This window comes from Staurois parvus, unplaced genomic scaffold, assembly GCF_062004578.1.
Source record: "Staurois parvus isolate SC_StPar_1 unplaced genomic scaffold, SC_StPar_1.0 ptg000439l, whole genome shotgun sequence".
Taxonomy (NCBI): Eukaryota; Metazoa; Chordata; class Amphibia; order Anura; family Ranidae; genus Staurois; species Staurois parvus.
In genome coordinates, this window is record NW_028318235.1 from 74,732 (window position 1) to 101,117 (window position 26,386).

The window sequence follows — 26,386 nt, forward strand, 5'->3', positions numbered from 1 at the left end:
CCCCAGTTGTGCTCACTCTATTATGTATGATGCATGCATATGCTTAGACCCCAAGTGCATAACCTTACATTTATCAACATTAAACCTCATTTGCCACATAGTTGCCCAATTAAACAGTGCATTGAGGTTATCTTGTAAATTGGAGACATCCTGTAAGGACGTTATTCCACTGCACAGCTTGGTGTCATCTGCAAAGACTGAAATGGTATTTATAATCCCAATTGAAGCGGTATTTATAATGGTTCACTTACTGAATGCTACTAAAAGCTTAACAAATGGTTAGCAGCCCCAGACACAGCCCCAGGCTGCAGACCTCATTTCATCATTCTATATGTTAGTGGCTATCATTTGACAAATATGTTTGCATCATTAGTCCAGTTGTAGCCTGATAGTGGTGGACCCATTGAAAGGTCCCCTACCCACATACCTTCCTTTTCCCCCCCACTGCCATTTTTGCGTGTTCAGTGGAAAAGTTTAGTTGTTAGTTATGTGTACTACTTATGATAGTTACATATGTATATAAGTAATATGTATATAGGTTACATAAGTAATTACATTACTTTATTTTATACATTATGAATTAAGATGAAGACTAGAAGCTTCTGTTCTTTTAATGAACTGCAGTCCTATGTTTCTGCATAAATGCAATTAACCACTTGAGCTCCTGAGGATTTACCCCCCTTAATGACCAGGCCTCTTTTTGCTACTCGGCGCTGCACTAATTCAACTGATAATTGCGCGGTCATGCAATGCTGCACCTAAACGAAATTTACTTCCTTTTTTTCACACAAATAGAGCTTTCTTTCAGTGGTATTGGATCACCTGTGCGCTTTTTATTTTTCACGCTATAAACAAAAAAAGACCAAATATTTTGAAGAAAAAGAATATTTTTTACTTTCAGCTATAAAAAATATATAGTAAACTCAAAGTTAGTTATAAATTTAGGCCAAAATGTATTCTGCTACATGTTTTTGGTAAAAAAAAGTCCCAATAAGTGTATATTGATTGCTTTGTGTGATTGTTATAGCGTCTACAAACTATGGTATAGATGCTGCAATTTACGACATTTTTTTTGCTATACAGCGCTGCGCTAGTTTAACGGACAATTGTGCGGTCATGCAATACGGTACATAAATGAAGTTTATGTCCTTTTTTTTTAACACAAATAGAGCATTCTTTTGGTGGTATTTGATCACCTGTGCACTTTTTATTTTTGGCGCTATAACCAGAAAAATTTTTGAAGAAAAATTTTTTTTGAAAAAAACAATATTTTCTCATTTTGGTCATAAAAAATATCTAAAAAAACTAAAATTTCGTCATAAATTTAGGCCAAAATGTATTCTGCTACATGTTTTTGGTTAAAAAATCCCAATAAGTGTATATTGATTGCTTTTTGTGAAAGTTATAGCGTCTACAAACTATGGTATAGATAATGGAATTTACATAGCTTTTACTTTCTGACTGCCCATCACATTTCTTGAGGTGCTAAAATACCAGAATAGTACAAACACCCTCAAATGACCCCTTTTCGGAAATTAGACACCCTAAGCTATCTGCTGAGTGGCATATTGAGTCCATGGAAGATTTATTTTTTTTCCACAAGTTTCTGGAAAATGACAAACTTTTTTTTTTTTTTTTTACACGAAGTTGTCATTCAAATGATTTATTTCTCACACAAGCCATGGGTATATGTGGAATTACACCCCAAAATACATTCTGCTACTTCTACTGAGTATGGGGATACCACATGTGTGAGACTTTTTGGGAGCCTAGCCACATACAGGAGCCTGAAATCCAATGACCACTTTGAAAGCCTGAAGGTGGCGTAACTTCCTCATTACACTTCCTCACTACCTATCACAGTTTCAAAGGCCCTGACATGCCAGGATAGCCCCAACCCCCCCCCCAAATGACCCCTTTCTGGAAAGTAGACACCCCAAGGAATTTAAAAAGAGGCATGGTGAGTATTTTGCAGATCTCATTTTTTCTCACAAGGTTTTGAAATATAAACAAAAATAGAAAAAATGTTTTTGTTTTTTTTCTTCATTTTCCAAAAACTTGTGGCAACAAATGAGATCTGCAAAATACTTATTGTGCTTTTTATCAAATTCCTTGGGGCGTCTACTTTCCAAAAAGGGGTAATTTGGGGGGTTAGGTGCTATCCTGGCATTTCATGGCCTCCGAAACTGTGATAGGTAGTCTGGAAGTGTAATGAGGAAATAAAGCCCTTTAAAAGCCTGAAGGTGCTTATTGGAATTTGGGGTCCTGTACTTGGCTAGACTGCCAAAAAGTCTCTCACATGTGGTACCCCCATACTCGGCAGAAGTAGCAAAATGTATTTTGGGGAGTAATTCCACATTTAACCATGGCATGTGTGAGCAGTAAATCATTTAAGTGACAATTTTGTTTATTTTTTGCTAGGAAATTAATTTAAACCCCCAAACATTATATATTTTTTAAAAGCAGACACCCTAGTAAATAAAATGGTGGGTACTACAATTTTTTATGGCACATAGTACTCGTGCAGCGATTTTTCAAAAGCAATTTTTTTTAATGCACAAAAACACAATATATTGGCCAATTGTTTGGTAAAATATAAAAGATGATGGTATGCCGAGTAAATAGATACCAAACCTGATATGCTTTAAAACTGCGCATGCCCTGTTCAATGGCGACAAACTGCAAACATTTTTAATATCCATAGGCAGCGCTTTAAAAGCCACCATTTTAGATTTACAGAGGAGGTCTACTGTTAGAATTACTGCCCTTGATCTGACGTTCACAGCAATACCTCACATGCATGGTGCAACCGCTGTTTACATAATGGCACAGGGTCAAGGCTTGTGCACACAGGTGTGCGCGTATGGGAGGGGCAATTTTTTTTTTATCACTTTTAATGCTATAACAGGGAATGCAAATAACCCCTATAACTTCAATGGGCATTGTCATATATTCTTTTTTGAGAAATCTGGGGTCTATCAGACTCTAGATATCTCCTCTGCCCTTACATTATCTAATCAAACCAAAATCGGTGTGATCAGATGCTTTCCCAATATACAAATGGCGCTGTTTATATCCTGCGAAACTGAAGTGATGAAATGCTTGTAGCTTCTGAATTCTTAGACTATAGAGATGATTGGCACCATTCTGGTCTCCAATCAGCTCTATGGTCAGCTGGCAGAAACACCGGCTGCATTCTCAGGTTCCCCTGATGGCACGGGACTGCCCGAGAAGGCCGTGGAAGGCAGCGGGGGAGGGGGGACATCATCTCCCACTGCTTGTAAAAGCAATCTTGCAGCTAATTAGACACTAGGATTGCTTTTACATGAAAGACGATCACCGGCTGAAAAAAATGACACCAGGATGATGCCTGCAGCTGTAGGCATCATCCTGGTATAACCATTCAAATCCAGTGATGTACCAGTACATCGCTGGTCCTTGTTGGTTATATATGCTATGTTCTTTTTTTTTTTTTTTTTTTTTTTTTTGTATGCATCCAGTGGACTGAATGAAAAAATGAGAAGAAATCTCTGCCAGAAAAAGTGTGGTATGCCCACCATTAGAATATACCACCTGCATCCACCCACTTCTAATGGTGGGCACACATTAGGTCACACTTTGCCACAAGTGCCAGTTCCAAGATTGAATAAATGTCTAAATAGTGGCACGCTTGAATAAAAATTGTCCACGTATAAGTGGTACCCCATATGGAGAAATGATGACACCAAGTCCCAAACTATCTTGCCACTGCTCCCCATGCAGTCTGGGCATCCGGGCGGGCTCCACGTGACTATCTTTTCCCTCATAAATCCAAAACTTATAAGTATAGCCTGTTGTCCTCTCACAGGTCTTCTACATCTTGACCCCATATCTGGCACGCTTGCAGGGGAGAAATTGTTTGAATGCAAGGCAGCCAGAAAAATTAATAAGGGACTCATCAACGCAGATGTTTTGCTGGGGAGTATAGACATCTGCAAATTTTAGGTTAAGGTGATTTGCGAGGGGCTGAATTTTGTGGAGCCAGTCAAATTCAGGGTTACCCCGAGGATGACAGAGTGTATTGTCGCTGAAATGCATAAAACACATCATACTCTCATATCTATGTCTGGCCATGGCAGCAGAGAACACGGCATATGATGAATCGGGTCTGCGGACCAATACAACCGCAATTCATTTTTTAGTAATGCCCATGTTGAGGGTTAGGCCCCAAAAAAATGTAAATTTGAAAACCGTAATGAGTTTCCATGCGAATGGTCTGGCAAAGTTTGAATTTGGGTTGGTGGCTATAAATTGTTGTGCATATAAACTGATTTGATCCACAATCAACGCATACAGATATTCCGTGAAAAACAGCTCCAAAAATCAAGGAGGTATGTGAAAGACCAGGATGTACTAGACCACTGGTACTCGCCAGTTCACCAAAAGGTAGAGCGGCACTAGTACTGGCGCTCTGCTGCATATGAGAGTCATCAAAATTTACCAGCAAGTGCTAACAGAGATCAGGCCTGATTCTGCGAACACTGCGGTTTTGTGTGCAATGTATCAAGTGACAGTGACCTACTGACACTGCACTTGCTGGGGGAGAAGGGGGGGTAAGCGTAGGGGCTAAACGCAGGGGTTGGCAGGTGCAGGGGCTGATCCCGCTAACACTGCGTTTTTGGGGACGCTATACTAATGTGAATGCTGGTATAGTGCTGACGTGATCAAAGATATTGACCCGTTCAGACACTATAGTAGCAATAGAGGTTTATTGTACATGAGCGTGCTCCTGGCAATCAAGGGGTTAAATGTGATGATTGGTGTACTGACGGGCAATCTGACGCTATCTGGGAGGGGCGTGAAAACCACGGGAGCGCTAATCACGTGTGTGTGTGTGTGTATATATATGTATATATATGTATATATATATATATATATATATATATATATATATATATATATATATATATACATATATATATGATTTTGCGTACCCATGCCGCCCTGTAGCAGTATTTCTGCTGTAGGGTGGTCAGGAAGCAGTTATAGAAGAGGTTTGTGTTCCGGCGCTGCGTTACTTTACCTGACAATTGCGCGGTCATGCAACACTGCACTTAAATTAAATTTACATCCTTTTTTTCCCACAAATTGAGCTTTCTTTTGGTGGTATTTGATCGCATGTGCGTTAATTTTTTGCGCTATAAAAAAAAGGCTGACAATTTTGGGAAAAAAAAAACAATATTTTGGACTTTTTGCTATAAAACATGTCCAGTAAAAAAAAATGAAAAAATCTAATTTTGTCACAAATTTCATCCAAAATGCATTCTGCGACGTCTTTGCTAAAAAAAATAATCCCAATATGTGTAAATTAATTGGTTTACATGAAAGTTATAGAGTTTCCAAATGGCGGGAAAGATACTGGGATTTTTAATTTTTTTTATACTAATAATGGCGGCGATCAGCGACATATGGCGGCGATCAGCGACTTATGGCAGGACTGCGGGACTGCAGTGGACATTTTGACACTGGGGGGGAACTGACTTGGGGTCACTGACATCCCCAGTGACACCAATACAGTGATCAGTGAAAAAAAAACCCACTGACACTGTACTAATGGCACTGGGGAGGAAGGGGTTAACATTTTTTTTCAATGAAAGGGTTAGGGGAGTGTTTTACTAGGGGACGGGGGTGTGTGCTGGACGGTGGCAGGCTGATCGGGAGAGAGAAACTCTTCTCTCCCTCTTCAGCTTGTCAGGGAACTGACAGATAGCGGGGCTGTGTGTAAACAATGCAGCCCTGCTCTCTGTCAGCGATCACCGCTATTCCCGGGGAAACGGCTGGTAATTACCGGCCGTGACCCGGCGGCTGACACCCGCTGCTGACACCCGTGGGACAGGTAGGGCGGGCGCGCCCCCTACCTGTTTTGCAAAACTACGTTTTAAAACGTGGTTTTGCCCAGCCGTGCCGCCCTGCAACCGTTTTAATGCGGTGGCTGGGCGGCAAGTGGTTAAGACATGAATGTTGTCCACTTGTTAAATGTATTCTGTGTCTTAAAATTTAAAGTTATTGTACAGGTTTACATAAAAAAAAAAAAAAAAAAAAAATTATATATATATATATATATATATATATATATATATATATATTTACCTACCTTCTGTGTGCAATGGTTTTGCACAGAGCAGCCCTGATCCGCCTCTTCTCGGGTCCACCGCTGGTGCTCTTGAACCCTCTCTCCTGTGGGGTTCCTCCACAGCAAGCAGCTTGCTATGGAGGCACCCACCACTCCATGTGTCCATTCACACATGGAGCTGTGGCTCAATCCCGCCCCCTCTCTTCTCATTGGCTCACTGGCTGTGATTGACAGCAGCGGGAACCATTGGCTGTCTCAGCCAATGAGGAGAGGGGGTTCAGGGATAGCAGAGACTGCAGTGTACATTTCTGGATTGAGAGGGGGCTTAGTTGAGTATTGGGGGGGGGGGCTGGGGGGGATGCTGCACAAAGAAAGAGGGTTTTTTTTTGTTTTTTTTTAACCTTAGAGCATAGAATGCATGAAGGTAAAAAGCCTTCAGCCTTTACAACCACTTTAAACTTAAATAATTTTTTTTTTTAAACAAAAGCACTGTTACAGCCTACCTTTAGTTCACCCATTAACCTTTACCTTTAACTCTTATAATAAATGAAGACTCCAGCGCTCCAAGGGAACCATAGTCGAATGAAAGAATGAACACAGGATTATTTTATTTATTTCAGGCACTTGTATAGCACCGTCAATTTATATAGCTCTTTACATACAGTGTATATTATACATTCATATTAGTCTCTGCCCTTAAGGAGCTTACAATTAAAGGTCCCTAACGCACATTCATACACATTGTACACATACTAGGACCAATTTAGACAGGAGCCAGTTAACCTACCAGCATGACTTTGGAGTAGGGGAGGAAACTGAAGTACCCGGAGGAAACCCACGCAGACACAGGGAAAATATGCAAACTCCATGCAGATAGTGTTGTGGTTTGGATTCAAATCAACTACCCTAGTGGTGCTAGGCAGAAGTGCTGCTTAGTCACCGTGCTGCCCTTACATCTAGAACTAAACAATCCCTTTAATGTACCTATATGACCACTAGATATTCTTTGCTAGTGCATGTTCGCAAAATATGGGGACATTGCATCATTGTTTTGTTTTGTATACATACAATAAACATGTAAAACTAAAGTAACTGTAATTGTTTGGTCTGCAACTTTTTTTTTTCTTTGTAATTTTTTTATTTTAATAAAAGTTTAACAATTCACACATGTGGGTTCAATAGCACAAAACATAATGTCATACAATAGATGTACCATATCAGGAAAATGACAACAATAGCCTGATCAATACTGAGAGAACCAAATGACAATGAACTCGAGTTCTGAAATGTAAACTGAAAACGACAGATAAAAAATTTCACATTGAACATTGGTCACAGTAACGGGTTAGGAAAGAGATAAATTCTTACGGTAGTCTTATCCCAGATATGTTCGGAAATCAACATACAGTTGCAAGAAAAAGTATGTGAACCCCTTGGGATTACGTGGAGTTTTGTATGAATTGGGCATAAAATGTGCTCTGAATGTCATCTAAGTCACAACAATAGAAGAACACAGTCTGCTGAACATAATACTACACAAACATTACATGTTGTCATGGTTTAATTGCACATAACATGTAAACATTCACAGTGCAGGGAGGAAAAAGTATGTGAGGCCCTAGCTTAATGACTTCTCCCAGAGCTAATTGGAGCCAGGAGTGAGCCAACCTTGACTCCAATCAGTGTGATGATATTGGATGTGTTGCTGACAGCTGTCCTGCCCTTAAAAAACACACACCTGTTTTGGGTTTACTGGTTTCAAGAAGCACTGTCTGATGTGAACCATGCCTCGCAGAAAAGAGCTCTCAGAAGACCTACGATCAAGAATTGTTGACTTGCATGAAACTGGAAAGGGTTACAAAAGTATCTCCAAAAGCCTTGATGTTCATTTGTCCACGGTAAGACACACTGTCTACAAATGGAGAAAGTTTAGCACTGTTGCTACTCTCCCTAGACGTGGTCATCCTGGTAAAATGACTGCAAGAGCACAGCGCAGAATGCTGCATGAGGTAAAGAAGAATCCCAGAGTGTCAGCTAAAGACCTACAGAAATCTCTGGCACATGCTAACATTTTTGTTGACACATCTACAATAAGGAAAACATGAAACAAGAATGGAGTACATGGGAGGACACCACGGAGGAAGCCATTGCTGTCCAAAAAGAATATTGCAGCATGTTTGAAGTTTGCAAAAGAGCACCTGGATGTTCCACAGCACTATTGGCAAAATATACTGTGGACAGATGAAACCAAGATTGAGTTGTTTGGGAAGAACACACAACACTATGTGTGGAGAAAAAAAGGCACAGCACACCAACATCAAAACCTCATCCCCACTGTGAAACATGGCGGAGGGAGCATCATGGTTTGGGGCTGCTTTGCTGCCTCAGGGCCTGGAAGGATTGTTGTCATTGATGGGAAAATGAATTCCAGAGTTTATCAAGACATTTTGCAGGAAAACGTACGACCATCTGTCCGCCAACTGAAGCTCCGCAGAGGATGGGTGATGCAACAGGACAATGACCCAAAGCATACAAGTAATTCAACAAAACAATGGCTGCAACAGCACAGAATACGCCTTCTGGAGTGGCCCAGTCAGAGTCCTGACCTCAATCTGATTGAAATGCTGTGGCATGACCTTAAGAGAGCGATTCACACCAGACATCCCAAGAATATTGCTACACTGAAACAGTTTTGTGAAGAGGAGTGGTCCAAAATGACTCCAGATCGTTGTGCAGGTCTGATCTGCAACTACAGGAAACGTTTGGTTGAGGTTATTGCTGCCAAAGGAGGGTCAACCAGTTATTAAGTCCAAAGGTTCACATACTTTTTCCTCCCTGCACTGTGAATGTTTACATGTTATGTGCAATTAAACCATGGCAACATCTAATGTTTGTGTAGTATTATGTTCAGCAGACTGTGTTCTTCTATTGTTGTGACTTAGATGACATTCAGAGCACATTTTATGCCTAATTCATGCAAAACTCCATGTAATCCCAAGGGGTTCACATACTTTTTCTTGCAACCGTATATCAAGTGATAAGAATAAAAACAGTATGAAAAAATGCTTCCAATAGTTGGGGGAGGAGGCTGAGGGAAAAGAAAAACAGTCCGTAACTCCCAAAACGACAGAAAATTCATATTTTTTGTCGTTTTGGGAGTTCTGGACTGTTTTTCTTTTCTCATGAGTGGCATCATGTGATTGATGCCAACACCCTATGGTAGGTGTCCATGTACATGAAATGGTGCCAGGATCTCCAAGTTTCAGTAAAGACTTCCTCCATATTGTGCAGTGTGGTCGTAAGGTCTTCCATGTCCCTAATTTCATTGACTTTAGTAAACCAACAGAGCTTTCGTCGGCAGATTGACCTCTCTCCAGCGGAGAGGAATGCATGCTTTCACAGCAATCAAGATTTGCATGGTAAGGGAGTGCTTGTATTTTTTAATAGGTCTCTCTGTCAGGTGCAACAGGCAGGCCGTAGGGTCATTGCTTAGGTCGACATCAGTAAGTTGCTAAATAACACCAAACACTGCTTGCCAGAAGGGCTAAATTAAGGGGCATTGCCAGAAGATGTGGACCATGGATCCCTCACCCACCCCACAGCGCCAGCAGGAGCCAGATATCTGAGGGGAAATACAGTGGAGTTTGGTGGGGACCTTATACCACCTGATGAGTATTTTGTAGCTGGTTTCCTGAACCCTAGAGGAAATAGAGGATTTATTGGAGAAATAAAGAATTTTCTCCCTTTGCTGCATCGTGAGTTGTAGATTCAGGTCCATCTTCCATTAGGCCAGAAAAGGTAGGACGCAGTCAGCTGCTGGGTGGATCAGATATGCATATATCTTGGAGAGGGAATGATGGCCCGGTTCCCCGCTGTGGCAGATGGACTCAAAACTTGTAAGGGGTCTGGATATGCCTGGAGTGAGAGAGCAGTGGCGGAGAAAGAAACACAGCTGAAGTCCAAGGGAGGGTCAGCGAGCTGAGAGAGGTCCGTGGATATCGGAGCACCCCCCAAAGTCAGAAAATCAGTCAAATGGGTGTGGCCGGAGGCTTTAAGGTGAAGAAATTGAGCATGGCAAAGACCAGGGCCAAACTCTGGGTTACCCAAGATAGGAATCATAGGAGAGGACTGTGGAGAGACCAGGGAGGCACAGAACACTGCCTTTGAGACCTGTACAGTGTTGCCTAAAGTAGGGTGAGCACAGAGTTCTCTGGGTAATGGAGAGGAAAGTCAAGGCCAACTCATGGCCGTACCCCCAGAGTCCTCCATCTCCATGTCGACCCATTGCTTGGCCCCCCCATGACAATGCCAATCCACCAATCTGGTAAGGTGCGTTGCTTTATAGTAGGCCCAGATATCTGGAAGGCCAACACCCCCAGACAACTTGGGTAAGATTAGACCATGTAGAGCCAAACGGGGTTTCCCTTGTGACCAGACAAAGTTCTGAAAGAGGGAACTGAGTCTGTGAAAGAATGTTGGGGAAGGCGTATCGGGAGGGCTTGTAGCAGGTAAAGAACTCTGGGTAGCAACGTCATCTTAAGAGCAGTGCATTGACCAAACCACGTCAGTGTTAGAGTGCCAATGTAAGAGGTCTTCCTTAAGTTTAAGAAGAAGCTGTTCAAAATTTGCTCCATATAGTTTAGCAGGGTCAGGAGTGATGTTTGTGCCCAGATACCTAATGGCTTCTGCAGCCTATCTGAAGGGGAAGGATGGTTTAAGTAGCCGCATCCGCAGAGATGTTGAAGACGGAGGATTTCGACAAGTTGACCTTGAAGTTTTACAGAGAGCCATACGTCTGTAATGCCCATAATTAATTGGGCAAAGAGGTAAGTGGGTTTGTGACAAAGAATATTAGGTTGTCCGCGAAAAGCTGCAACTTTGTGGCATCCTGAGGGGCTTACAGAAACTGGTTATATTAAGATCCGAGTGAATTGTGCACAAGAAGTGTTTCAATGTTAAAATAAAGATGACAGGAGAAAGGGGGCCCCTCTGACGCGTTCCATTCGAAATGGGGAAAAAAATCAAACCTTGTCTCGTTTTCACTGCCACTGAAGGGGAAGAGTAGAGAGCAGAGATCCATCGACGCATTGGGGTTCTGAGGCCAATATGTTCTAGGGTCGCATGCATGAAGCACCACCAGACCCTATTGAATGCTTTTTCTGCATCTGTAGAAAGCAGAACTAGCGGGCTCTTACTAGCAGCATGGATTAGGCTGAGCACTCGTATAGTATTGTCTCGTGGCTCTCTAAGAGGGACAAAACCTGCTTGATCCTTGTGAATCAACTGAGGAATATGTGGAAGTAACCTATTGGCTATAACTTTTGCAAAAAGTTTCAGTTCAGTATTGAGCAAATCTATCGGTCGATAACTTCCGCAAAGAGCAGGTTCTTTGCCATCCTTGGGAATCACTGAGATATAGGCCCGGAGGGAGTCAAGTGCCATGGCCTTCACCAAAGTGTTCCAAGCGGTCACCATATGGGGGGCTAGCAAGTCACAAAAGGTTTTGTTGTAGGAGGCAGTGAAACCATCCGGGGCCTTTTTCGGTTTGGATTGGGATAATGCCACTCCCAGCTCTTCTATAGCCATAGGTGCGTTCAGTTCCTTCCAGGTTGATTGTGGGACTGATGGTATTCCAGATGAGGAAATGTAGGACTGAATGTCCAAGGAAAGGTCCCTTTCAGCCACACTAGTAGAAGGTGGTTGTAAATTGTATAGGCCTTGATAAAATGAGTGGAATGCCATGGTCTCTAAAGTAAATAATTTGGAGCCAGAAGAAGAGTTTATGTGCAAAATTAACATACGAGTATGGGGGCCACGGCCAGGCCAGGAGGGTGCCTGGCTTGTTAGAGAACTCCTATATTGTGCGATGAGACCATGCCAGTTTCTGTTTAACTTTATAGAAAAGGAGGGAATTCAGTTCCTCACATGTCTTAACAAGATCCCTATAAGTGGCACGATCTAGGCTGGCCTTATGTAACCCCTCGAGCTGATGGAGGTGAGCGAGTAGAGTATCTACTTGCAAGGTCCTTTCCCATTTCAAACGTGCCCCAATCTCCATCAGGGAGCCCCGAATGACAGGCTTATGTGAATCCCATAGAGCGGGTTGTCCACCGAACCTGAATTGATAGAAAAAAAGTCAGTTGTGGCGGTTTCCACAGCCTGATGGATTGAAGAAGAGCTTTGTTAAGCCTCCAAGTTGGGGGGCTACGGACTATAGAGCCCAAACGCAGAGCAAGATGGATTGGGGCATGATCCAATAAAAGGATGTTGCCAATGCTTGAAGAATGGGCCTTGGGCAAGTCCTTTTGAGAAACTAAGAGGTAGTCCAGACGTGAGTGAGTTTGATGAACAGAGGAGAAAAAGGAGTCTCTATCCTGAGGCTGCATTATACGCCAAAGGTCCACCAACTGTAATAGATTAAGTTCCGCCTTAAGACGCTTCAGTCTGGCAAAAGAAAGATGAGATTTGCCCCTTGAAACATCCAAGGTTGGGTCCATTGCGAAATTCAAATCGCAACTGAATATCAGAGTCCCCTGAGTGAACTCCAGTAGAACTGGCACCGTAGAGCACAGGAAAGGGACATGGTCCACATTGGGAAAGTTGGTCTGCAACTCTTGAATGTGTCATTTCTTGTTTGTATAAGATAAATAACCTGACAGAGATTATCACCCTTCCCTACACTAGTTATATTTAAAAAAATGGCTTTAGATGCACTTTAAGCATTAAAGCTAAACTCTAGGATGAAAAAATACCCTTGCAGTGGGGCTCTGTGCACTGCAAAGGTTAAATGCTCATCGAGTTTTGGGGTATAGGCATATGGTGTAGTACTCACCCTGCTTCTTGCTTTCGCACTCATTCCTTCAACCAGACACTCCAGGTTGTTGGTGGATCCTGGCCGTCCCCATATGCAGTGCAGGATTTTTGGTCCTGCAGTGTATATGATCCCAGTGCAGCTACTGGCACCATAGGCTTCGGGGACCTTTTTCTTTTGTGCTTTGCAAGGACTCTAGATTTAAGGCCTAGGCTTCTCTCCAAGTTGAGATTTAGCCCCATCCCTTCACATTAAAAAGTCCAACCCCTACTGTTAGCCACTTGACCTCTGGATGGTTTTACTCCCTTTAGAACCAGAGCATTTTTTTGCTCTTCTACACTATGCTTCTTTACAGGATAAGTTCACCTTTCGTAACATATTACATTCATATTTAGGGTGTAACATGTATAGAACGGACCGGTCCTTGCCCCCCCCCCGGTCCCCCGTTTTAACAGCTAACGGGGGTTCTTTACGTCTGTTGGCTTGTTGTCCTCAATGAACTACTGTGGAGCTGTGCAAGCCTGCCAATAAAGTATATGAGGGACTCGTCTACGCAGATGCTTTGTTGGGGCATATACACATCTGTGAATTTCTCAGAGAGGTAGTTTGAGGCATTGAATTTTGTGGAGCTAATCATAGTCAGGGTCTCCATGAGGACGACAGAGGGATTATCACTAAAATGCATGAAATACATTATCGGCTCGTATCTTTTCCTGACCGTTGCCCTAGAGAACATGGGCATATGATGAATCAAGTTTGTGAACCAATATGACCCCAATTCATTCTTTTTTTGTAATGTCCATTAAGGGTTTTTAAGGGTTAAGCCCAAAAAAGTTTTTAATTCAGAAACCATGATAGGTTTCCACTTGAATGACCTGGCTAGAATTGAATTTGGGTTGGCGGTGGTGATGTACTGTTGAGCATAAGTATTGTCTGTGGTCCAAAATCAAATTGTCGAGGTCTTCAAAGAACAACAGGAAAAATAAAATCAAGGCCCTTTTTAAGTTTTCTGTTTTAAACTTGAACCCTAGGCTGGGCTGTGAATAATGGGTGCTGCCGAATCTGGGGGCAGCCAATTAAGGTCTGCAAGCACTTCTGGAAGGCTATTATGGGTCTGTGCTCAAACTCTTGGTGGCTGCTGTTGCATAATGCTACGAGTGCTAGCCACCTCACCAGCTTGTATGTCTGCCACTCCGTGAAGGCCAGAATATACTAGGCCATGTGTGCCAGATCGCCAAAAGGTAATGCGGGTGCTAAACGCAGTTGCTGGCAGGTATCACGGCTGATCCTGCTAGTACTGTGTTTTGTTTTGTTTTGGACACTATACTAATGAGGACACTAGCATAGTTCTGTTCATGATACTGATTCATACAGACACTAAACTAGCAGTGTTGGTGACCAGCGACTGTGGTGGGTAATCTAACGCTAACTGACCCTGGCTGGGAGGAATGCTAACTAACTCTGACACTATCTGGTGTCTCAAGTGATGCTAATGCAGTGATCATTGATAAATAGTGTACAATGACACTGTACAGAGCTGAAAAATATTTTTACTAAAATGAGGCTTTAGACCTTTTGCACACTGGGTGTTTTTGAGGCTACTTCTAGGGGCCTCGGGCATTTTTTTTACTGCCTGTAAACTCCCCTGCATGTTACCCTATGTGTCCATGCACACATAGGCTTTTAGCAGTGTTTTCTGGTAGGAGAGTTTAGTGACAGGAAAAAAAAAAAACACTGCCAGTGCATCCTCGAGCAGTGGCGTTTTGGCAGAAAAACTCTTGACACGCGTAAATGTGCCTAAACGCTAGGAACGTTTACCACTTGAGTGCTAATTTATTTCAATGGTCAGAATAAATTGGTGCCAAAATGTTTGACGTGGGTAAAATCGATGCACACTTTTACAAGTTTCAGGAGGGTTTTTTTTGCCCAAAATGCTGCTGCCTAGGAGAAGGCTTCTAGGGGAGTTAAAAAAAAAAAAAAAAAAAAAAAGGCAGTGCGCATGAGGCCTTAAGATTTAGCTTCTATGTGCTGTGGGAACATTAATTAATACTACTTATGATTTCCTAGTACTAGTTAAGAGACCACTGCAGGTCTCAAACTAATGATCAAGAGCCAAATAGTGTGATTTACAATAATGTGATCACCATGATGACCAAATATTGTGATCATGTGCAGGCCTATCATGTGTTTAGAAACATCCCTAGCTTACACATGGCTTTCGCTCTCATTGTCTACCTCTAGAAAAATGAATTTAACAAAAAAAAGGTGTAAAATAGCACATTATTTTTCACTTTTCTCCAGTAATGTTAAAGCATGAGCAGAATATTTTAAAACAAAACAACCTACCAAATAATGCCCTCACTGCATATGATTGATATAGATAGATATATATATATTAGTTCGGTCCATATATATTTGGACACAGGCACAATTTCAGTTTTTTCCAGGTATTGACCAAAACATATTCAAGCTATAGTTATATAATGGATACGTGCACACTCTCAGGTTTTTTTGAGGGTATGTACATCCAATTTGGAGGAAGGGTTTAGGTATTACAGCTCTTAAGAGTAGCCATCCCCCCTTTTTCAAGGGACCAAAAGTAATTGGACAGTTGAATATAATCATAAATATGTTAATTTTTAATATTTTGTTGAGAATCCTTTATTGACAATGACTGCCTGAAGTCTGGAACCCATGGACATTAGCAAAGATTGGGTTTCCTCCTTTCTGATGCTTTGCCAGGCTCTAACTGCAGCTGTCTTCAGTTGTTGTATGTTTGTTGGTCTTTCTGCATTTAGTTTTGCCTTCAGCAAGTGAAATGTATGCTCAATTGGGTTGAGATCAGGTGATTGACTCGGCCATTTCAGAATATTCCACTTCTTTTCCTTCAAAAGCTCCTGGGTTGCTCTTGCAGTGTGTTTTGGATCATTGTCCATCTGTACTGTGAAGCGCCTTCCATCAACTTTGCTGCATTTGGCTGAATCTGAGCTGACAGTATATCTCTATTAACACTGCAGAATTCATCCGGCTGCTTCTGTATTCTGTCACATCATCAATAAACACCAATGACCCCGTGCCACTGGAAGCCATGCATGCCCATGCCATCACACTGCCTCTACCATGTTGTACAGATGACGTTGTGTGCTTTGGATCATGAGCTGTTCCAAATCTTCGCCACACTTTTTTCTTCCCGTCATTCTTGTGCAGATTAATCTTAGGTTCATTGATCCAAAGAATGCTTTTCCAGAACTGGTCTGGCTTTTTTAGATATTTTTTGGCAAAGTCTAATCTGGCTTTTCTATTCTTCAGGCTTATGAATGGTTTGCACCTTGTGCTAAACCCTCTGTATTTTCTCTCATGAAGTCTTCTCTTGATTGTAGACTTTGACAATGATACGCCCACCTCCTGGAGAGTGTCCTTCACTTATCTGTTTGTTGTGAATGGGTTGTTCTTTACCACACAGAGGATCCTGCGATTATCCACCACTGTTGTCTTCTGTGGACATCCATGCCTTTTTATGTTGCTGAGCTCACCAGTGCGTTGTTCTTTCCTCAGAATGTACCAAACTGTTTGGCCACTCCTAATGTTGCTGCTATCTCTCTGATGGATTTGTTTAATTTTTGAAGCCTTACAATGGCCTGTTTCACTTGCATGGACAGCTCTTTTGAACACATGATGTAGGTTCACAGCAATAGATTGCAAATACCACACTTAGAATCAACTCCAGACCTTTTACCTGCTTAATTGATGAAGAAAAATCCAAGGAGTAGCCCACACCTGGTCATGAAACCGCTTTTGACTCAATTGTCCAATTACTTTTGGTCCCTTGAAAAAAGAGGGATGGCTACTCTTAAAAGCTGTAATTCCTAAACTTTTCCTCCAATTCGGATGTACATACCCTCAAATTAAACCTGCTAGTTTAAACTTTCAGCCTATATCCATCATATAACTGTAGCTTGAATATGTTTTGGTAAATACCTGAAAAAAATAAAACTGTGCCTGTGTCCAAATATATATGGACCGAACTATGTGTGTGTGTGTGTGTATGTATGTGTGTATATATATATATACATACATACATATACACACACATACATACATAGACACTATATCTCTGCACATATCTACATGATATTTGACCTTTCAGGTACAGAAAAATACCTGTTGCCCTAGCAGAAATGCACACGGCTCCTAGGTCCTGTTGTGGGCTAAAAGCACACATCATTTTTGTGGACTAAGTGTCAGCCCTGCCCAGCTGGCTTTTGCTAAACTACTCAAACCCTCTCCTCTCCTGTATGTACAACATAGACACTGGTTATTCTGTAGTTCAAGATAAGAATTAGGATGATGAGTTGGACTTCTTGAGAAAACACAGGAAGTGTACACAGGGCACAGGACAGCTCTGCATATTTGAGGATCAACATGTAATTTATTGAACATTTTGAAGAAATCTAACAAGCCTCTTTCCACAGTATATTTAACAGCCCAAAATATAGCAAAAAAAGGGACATTAATTTTTAGGGTTTTCATGCACTATAAAACAATGTAAAATGCAAATTTAGGTAGAAACATTTGTCATAGCGTTACTGTCAAGTTCATAGGCACTGCTAAATTTGGTCTTAGCATCTATACAACAATGATCTTTAGTCTTGTAATGCACAAAAAGTGTAGTTAAATCAGCGTTTGTATTCCTAATAAATTTACTTCAGTGCAGTTTTGTAAAGGTATATGTGGCTATATGTATTTTAGTAATATATTCTTTTTGATCCTGCTTTTTTCTAGGCTATGATCAGAGGTGATCTTGATGTCCTTAAAGACTGGTGTTATGAAGCGGTGAGTTTGGAATTTTACAAATATTTAAAAGGGCAGTCCACCCAAAACATAAGCATTTCAGAATACTATGGGGAGTAACTGCTAGTTTTCCCTGCTCTCAGGTGTTCTAGACGAAAGGGACAGAGAGACATTGGACCTTTTTTAATCAATGTATCTTTCATAATTGACTATACTACTGAGTTACTAATTTAATAACTTTGGCTTTACAAAAGAGCACACTATGCTGTCCCATATGAGTAATGCCAGCATAAGGCAGCTTAGGCTCCAAGGATGGGGTGGGGGGCATTAAAAATGCATTTTTGTTTGTGCATACAAGACAAAACTCTTTGCACTGGCCCCGTGCAACCCCTCTGCCTGTTCCACTGTGTTTTCTTTTCAGTAATAAAGTTTTTAGGAGGGGAGAACTCGGCTCAATAGACTCTCTCCTCTCACCTACAGCTTCCTTTGTTTGGCTGGTGGGTGAGGCATCGGTCATCATGTGACTGGTGGTAGAGCGTGGTTCAGAGGGAAGAGTAAGGCAGAGACCGGAACCAGACACCAGACTATACGGTCTTGAAAAGAAAGGGCCGCATCTGGCATCACTGACAGGTATCAGAGCTTAGTTGGTGGCAGTGAAGAGGAAGGGGGGGGGGGGATTTTTTGGACCAGCCTGCTCATTGAATGTAGCTGCTACATTTTTGCTGTTGCACAAGATTATTCCTATAACTGTGAGCTGACATTCCTGCAGCACTGTGTCTGGGATTATGTAAATGTTAAGGGTCCAGCAAGTACCAGCATGCCTCTGCAGGGTCCCCTGAAGACTCTGGGTTACTAGAAATACCAGCGAGCACTGCATAGTGATAACACCAGAGTGCTGGACCGGCACTGCCACTTACTATGACACTGGATGCGGCATATATACTGTGTGTAAATAAGCAGGCTTTCATTCTATTGGCCAGTTCTGATGACAACCAGGAGATGCAGTCACGCAGAGTATCCAATCACAATCCATGTCACTTCTGGTTGGTCACATAGTTGACATATTCTGGTTGGTTGCTATGGGTCACTGAATGCCCTCCTGTGTATGTTGATTTTATACCACGTAACCCATACTGACCAATCACAGCCCATCTTGCACTGGCTTGACTTGGCTACAGTCGTTTCGGTGACTAGCTCCAGTGCAAGTGACAGCAGCAGTGAGTAGCTCAGAATATATCTAGAATAGTTATGGACTTTTTAGGCACAGTTCAAAAAGTGTAAAAACAATTATTACTTTATTAATGTACCACATCTAAAATATATTAAGTAATTAAAAATGTTAATATGCATTGCACATATGTTCACAGCGTTATCCCCCCATAATCCCCATATAGAATTACAATTTCCTATTGGAAATATTGAAATATGGTAGACACAATCCACTTACTTCAAATTGAGGGGTGGTATTTCTGCTGTTAGATGGAGCTCGACATATTTCACGACAAGGGTCATGTCAAACGTTAGCCTGCAGCCTCTTGTGTGTTTATTATTACCTTCTTGCTGCTCTTGATTCCTTCACATGTGTGTTTGTCTGTGCTCACCTGTGGCTTGTCTATTTAAGACATGCTCAGTCTGTCCCACTTTGCCTGAGCAGCCTCTTGTTGTTTGAGCTCCCATGTGTTTCCGCTGTGAATCCTGTTGTCTGTGTACCAACCCCGGCTTCGTTCCTGACCTTGCTTGTTTTCCGCCTGTCCTGACCTCGGCTTGCCCATTGTATTCCCTGTGTCTTCTCCCGTTGTTCCCTGCTCCCGCTAGCGGTCTCCTGCACCTCAGCTGGGTGTACCTGGGGTCCGTGACCTGGCCCCAGCCTGCTGCAAGTCCATCCCCACCATCAGGAGCCCTGGGGAACAAGCAGGCTGGGGCTTAAACTCCATGCCCTGGGGAACCCCAAGCTGTGGCTCTATAGAGCTCACTACCATAGGCGTTGACAGGTCGCTTCCTCAGGGGCTTGCAATGCATCTAGAAAATGGACTCAAAAACTTACAGGTAATCATTACAAAAAATGGCAATGAGAATCAACACAAATAGAATGCCATCTCTAAGGCACTCTACTTGTGCATTCATAAAACGGAAGAAATGCGCACTCACTGTATATCTGAGCTGTCCCGGATGATCCTTTGATGACACCAGGATAATTGTTATAATGCGCAATTAAACTGTGCGTCCGGTGAGTGCGCATTTCTTCCGTTTTATGAATGCACAAGCACCGACTAAAGTAATTGGGACCACAAAAGCACTATGAACTATTTTTATTATACATGCATTTTATATATTTATTTTATGGACTTTGCACCTTTTTATCAATATTAATTTTAAGCGCTGCACCTGTTTATATATAGTGTCTATTTTAGGTTTTATTTGGTTACCTCTGTGCACAGCTGCTGACATTTATTGGTACTTTAGTGCGCTCACACATTCTTACAATTTGCAGAATTGAATTATTGTGGTGCCTAGTGGATAGTGTTGAATTGAATAGTGGTGTGCCCACTCATTGACACCAATGTGAGTCAACCGCTGCCCCTAAAAAGTGAATTTAACACTTAACCACTTCCCGACCGGCCGTTGTATATAAACGGCCGGACGGTGGCACTGCAGGGTCGGGTGGCCGTCAATAAACGGCCTCCCCGCACCCTGCTTGTGCGCGCTCCCTGGGAGCGCGCTGCACCGCGATCCGGTGCCCGCTGTGTCCTCGGGACACAGTGAAACACCAATCGTCGGACGGGACCTCTGTACGAGGTCCCGATCATGTGATCACTGATTGGCCAATCAGTGATCACATGCAAAGTAGTAAGCAAGATGTCACTTGTGACATCATTGCTTACTATGTGTGAAATCTGTGAATGATCACAGAGGTCACATGGTACAAGGCTATTCACAAAAGCCTTGTACCATGTGACAAGCTGTGACCAATCACAGCTCACTCAGTTCTTCTCAATGAGTGCAAGAATGCACACAGAGAGAAAGAGAAATGATTGCTTTTACATCCTATATGGGTGTAAAAGCAATCAGTGTAAAAAAAAAAAAAAAAAAAAAAATCTTCATCACCCCTCACAAGTAGTACAGTGTCACCATGGTGACACTGTACTGCTAGCAGTGCCACCCACCAGTGCAGCCCAGCAGTGCTGCCAGTCAGTGCCACCAGTCAGTGCCCAGGGGTTGTGCCAGTCAGTGCCGCCAGTCAGTGCCCAACAGTGATGCCAGTCAGTGCCGTCTCAGTACCCATCATCAGTGTCGCCTATCAGTGCCGCCTATCCGTGACACCTTATTAGTGCTGTCTATCAGTGCCGCCTATCCGTGCCACCTCATTAGTACTGCCTATCAGTGCCCTTTAGTGCTGCCTCATCAACGCACATCAGTGAAGGAGAAAAAATACCTGTTTGAAAAATGTTATAATAGAAACAAAGAAACTTTTTTTTTTCAAATTTTTTGCACTTTTTTTATTTATAGCGCAAAAAGTAAAGCGCCCAGTGGCGATTAAATACCACCAAAAGAAAGCTCTATTTGTGAGAAAAAAATGATCAAAATTTTATATGGGTACAATGTTGCATGACCGCGCAATTGTCAATCAAAGTGCAGCAGCGCTGTAAGCTGAAAATTGGCCTGGTAAATAAGGGGGTATAAGTGCCTGGTAGGCAACTGGTTAACTATGCCATCATACTTAAAAGATATGAAGCAAGTGCTAAATGAGACTAAAAACCTTACATGGGACTCTAATCATTTAAATTTTCTGGTAACTGCAGACGTTGCCTCTTTATATAGCAATATAAACCATGAAGATGGCATGTCTGCAGTTGAATACTACCTTAATATGACAGATAACATCTCCATAACGCACAAATCATTTATCTTAGAGTTGTTAGATTTTGCTATGCAAAAGAATTATTTCTGGTTTGACAAGAGATTCTACCTACAGACTAGGGGAGTTGCCATGGGGGCTAAGTTTGCCCCCAGCCTGGCCAATTTGTTCATGGCCAGGTGGGAAGGGATATGATCGACTCTAGAGAGGGCCAGAACTCCTATTTTATAAAAGATACATAGATAACATCCTCCTCCTATGGCAAGGAGATGAAGAAGCACTTGTTAATTTTTTCGGGACACTGAACAATAACAATCTCAATATCCAACTCTCATGTAACTATAGTTCCACTGAAACCAATTTTTTGGATATAACGCTGGTGAATAAAGGTGGTTATCTAATATCGGAAGCTTATTTTGAGAATACAGATAGGAACAGCTACATCCCAGTTGACAGTTGTCGTCATCCCTCATGGCTGGCCAACATACCTAAGGGCCAGTTCATGAGGGTGAGAAGGAATTGTGCTGATATTGATACTTATAATAAAGCCACTATCCTCAAACAAAGATTCGAGAAGGGATACAATAAAGATACTTTAGATTTAGAGATGGATAATGTGGCGAATTTGAATCGTGATTCTGTGCTATCTGATTCTGTGCTATCTGATTCTATCATACGGAAGGACAATAAGTTCTGTCCATTTGTCACATCTTTTACTATACAGCACAAAAGTATTAGCAATATTATTTAAAAAAAACTGGGACATTTTGAAAGCTGATCCGGTCTTGTCTAGAGTCTTACCTGACAAGCGAGTAATTGTGTTCAGAAAAGCTCCCACACTCAGAAACAAGATTTCCCCTAACATTATGGACCCTCCCCCAAACGTCACATTTTTTGGAAATGTGAAAGGTTTTTATCAGTGCAATAAGTGCGTTATCTGTAGACAAAGTGGCACATATAAAAGGAAAATTGAGTCCTTTACATCCACAAAGACTGGTAAGAAATAAGACATTTCTACATTTTTAATGTGTAACAGCCGTTATTCAGTGTATCTTTTAGAATGCCCATGTAAAAAACAATATATTGGCCGTACCACAAGGAGACTCAGAGACAGGTTCAGAGAACATGTCAATAATATCAAAAAGAGATTTAACCTCCCTAGCGGTCTGATTATGTCCATATTTCTGTGCTCAAAGCGGTACATTTTTTTGCATGGAAATATGTATTTTTTTTATTGTAGGCCTGTAATTTTTAGGAATAACTCACTGAAATCTGTCCGAACAAGAGTCTAGTAAACATAGGGGTGGAATAAAACTTGAAACACAAAATCATAAATTATAATTTAATAAATAATCATAAAAAATAATAAATTTAATTCAATAATATAATCAAACCAAAAACACTGAAATTTGAAATCTAGCGCCAAGTTCGCACATCACTGAGCAAAGTCGCAAAATCGTTTTCAGTGTCTGATGACGAATTTCCCCACGAATCATTATTACTCAATTCTGCAAGTGGTTCTGATTTACTGTAGCTGGTCTAAAACCGCTTTTGACCTAAAGGGATGCTTTTTGGACGCCATGGACGTTTCTCAGTTTCCAGGCAGAAAGAACAGTAAAAATGTGGGCAGGGCACAGGACGAAGCACTAGGGACAAAATGTATGTAAAATGGTTTGATACAGTAATGTTATACTATGTAATTTTAGTGAGTGTCACTTTTTGTCATTTTCAAATTTCCCGCCGTTCCGTCCCCCGTACGTCCCGACGCTCGCAGGGGACGGAATCCAGATGACAGATGCCGGCATCCGCCTCATTACATTGCAGGGGACACTGCAGGAGGGACATCGCGGGAGCGCAGGACAAGGTAAGTGATCGAGAGATCGTGGAGCAGCGCAGCACGGTAAGCCCAAGTGTAGCTCGGGGTTACCGCTTGTGGTACTGAAACTTTACCCCGAGCTACACCCGGGAATACCGTCAGGGAGGCTACAGAACACGCTTTCGAAAAACTTCAGGTACCACCACACTAGAGATCCAACGACTTTGAAATTCATAGGCATCGATATTGCCCAGAGTCATTGGCGTGGTACTAACAAAATCAGACTAGTCTCACAGATGGAAACAAGATGGAACTACGAGATCAAAACCCTCACTCCGCTCCGGCCATAGCGTAGAAGTAGATTTAAATTGTTTTATAGATAATAGTTGATTTTAATATATTCATACCTACTCATATTGTTTTATTATACACCATATGGCTTACGTTTCTTCTCCCAGTCATCCATAGAAACTTTTAGTATCTTGGTTTTCACTTTTCCACAATATTTTTATTGTTCATAGCTATCCTGGTCTATATTCAATGTTTTCATAATTTTACACACACACACACACACACACACACACGAACACACACACGAACACACACACGAACACACACACGAACACACACACGAACACACACACGAACACACACACACACACACACACGAACACCCTGCGATTTTGGTTCTGGGCTGATTCCTCACCTTTCTTATCAGTGATACCTCACGAGGTGAGATCTTGCATGGAGCCCCAGTCCAAGGGAGACTGACAGTAATCTTTAGCCTCTTCCATTTTCTAACAATTGCTCCAACAGTTTATCTATTTTCATCAAGCTGCTTGGCAATTGCCCCGTAGCCCTTTCCAGCCCTGTGGAAGTCCACAATTTTGTCTCTGGTGTCTTTTGATAGCTTTCTGGTCTTGCCCATGGTAGTAGTTGGCGTCTGACTGACTGTGGGGTGGACAGGTGTCTTTAAAGAGCTCAGACAGGTGCTACTAAATTAGATTAATGAGTGGAGTAGAGGAGGACTTTTTAAAGGCACAGTAACAGGTCTTTGAGAGCCAGAATTCTTGCTGTTTCTGAGGTGTTCAAATACGTATGTTCAGCAGTGCAAGACAAATAAATTCTTTAAAAATCATACAATGTGATTTCCTGAATTTATTTTTAAAATTCTGTCTCTCAGAGTGGGAATGCACCTACAATGTGAATTTCAGACCCCTCCATGATTTCTAAGTGGGAGAACATGCAAAATCGCAGTGTGTTCAAATACGTGTGTGTGTGTTAGCTTTGATTTTTAAGCTTGTCATTCTTATCAATTTATCAATGTTCTTATCTGTGCCTAGAAGCACCCCGGTGTGTTTTTTGTTTTTACATATAACATGTATTTGATTTTATATGATGTATCCCTTTTTTTAATATTAATGTTCAAGGTAGAGATATTTTCATATATACTTTTATTTTATATCGAATGAGCCAACAACCTAATTTATGTTTTTTATGCATAAATTAATTACTTTTTTGCTCATAATTTAATTTTTACATTTTATGGTGTTTAATTTATATTTAAATTATTTTTTATTTTTTTGGCATGATCTGATATTAGAAATGTTATTGGGCACATGCATAACTGTACCGTCATACTTACCAATTGGCTATTGCTATATAATTTTTATCCTTGACCCCTATTGATTTAGGTGTAAAAACTTACAATATTACGATCTTCCTATGTTATGCGTAGTATATTTAATGTTTAATATACACTTTTGTGTATTTATATAACCACTCTGTATCTGTTTTTTCAGTAATCCATAACACTAAGCCGTAGCACTAGGGATATAATGCTCTATGATAAAATGGCGGCTCCTCTGCACATGCGCACTTTAAATTGTTGTCATGATTCCATATATTTTTTTTGACTATTCAATGACCTCATGATTATCTTTGGTCTATTAAATATGCTCAGCCAACTTTGCTTACCCTTTTCTAAATTTTTATGGCTTTTAATAGCCCTTCATCCTTAGGATCTTTATCACGTGGACACGTGATAATGGCGTCAGGAGAACTCGTGGCCCACAGGAAAATGGCGCCTGTGTCGCGCATGCGCAGTTCGGTGTTGATCGCCGAGTATAATCTCATACCTGCCTATAATCACACTTGCAGATGTCAAATCTTGCCATATTTCCACATCACCTAAAGTTTTATGGTTCTGTTTAGCTCCTATGCGGAGACTAGGCTGTTGGCTCTTTCCTTGTTATGATCTACGGGAAAATGGCGCCCGTGGTCCCGGACATGCGCAGTGAACGCGGATTGCCGGCAAAATGGTGCCCGCTTAATTGATACAAAAGTCCCCTCGCTATAAATAGACTTGCATTGACGTCTGGCTGCTATGGCACACCCCTTTTGAGAATGTACGTCTTGTACGAAACACGTTAAGGAGGAGCCCTGCACGCCGTGATGTCATGCCGCCGGATCATGGCGGTCCGGCGGCCATCTTTGTTTACAGCTGGTTAGTGCATTCAGCAGCTTTATGCTGCATGTATCTGTGTTTGAGGATTGCATTGTCATAACGCCTAATCCTTCCTCCCATGGGAATAATTTTTTAATGTGTGTTTATATTTTAAATTTATTTTATTTATTAATAAACTAATTTACATTAAATACTACACTATGGGCACTATTTGTTGCTCTACATCAAGCACCTGAGCCCCGGGTAACCATCCCAAGGCCCAGAGAAGAGAAATTTATAGCAGACCCCAATCGCAGCTTACCATTAAAGGGGACCTCTAGAAGTAACACCTCAGCTCCCATATCCACGGAAGAGATATCCAATCCAGGCTGCATCCTACCCAGAACAGAGGGGACCTCTGGCTTTTTTTATACAAACACGCATTACTATTGCGCCTCTGGTGAGTGTGCAAGTTTACCATTTTCCTTGCACGTTACCGGATCATATATGCTACAGGGAGGAGTGAAGACACCTATCTAGCCTATTGTTTCTTC

General features: G+C 41.7%; 1 protein-coding gene across 1 annotated transcript in view; it reads left to right on the forward strand.

Annotated features, from left to right (window-relative positions):
- LOC149454028 (mitochondrial import inner membrane translocase subunit TIM44-like) overlaps window positions 1-26,386 on the forward strand; it is a 209,298-nt gene that overhangs the window by 66,830 nt on the left and 116,082 nt on the right. The window contains exon 5 of the mRNA XM_089687852.1: window positions 17,706-17,756. Within this exon, the coding sequence (XP_089543978.1) occupies window positions 17,706-17,756 (51 nt within the window). The remainder of the gene's footprint in view (window positions 1-17,705; window positions 17,757-26,386) is intronic.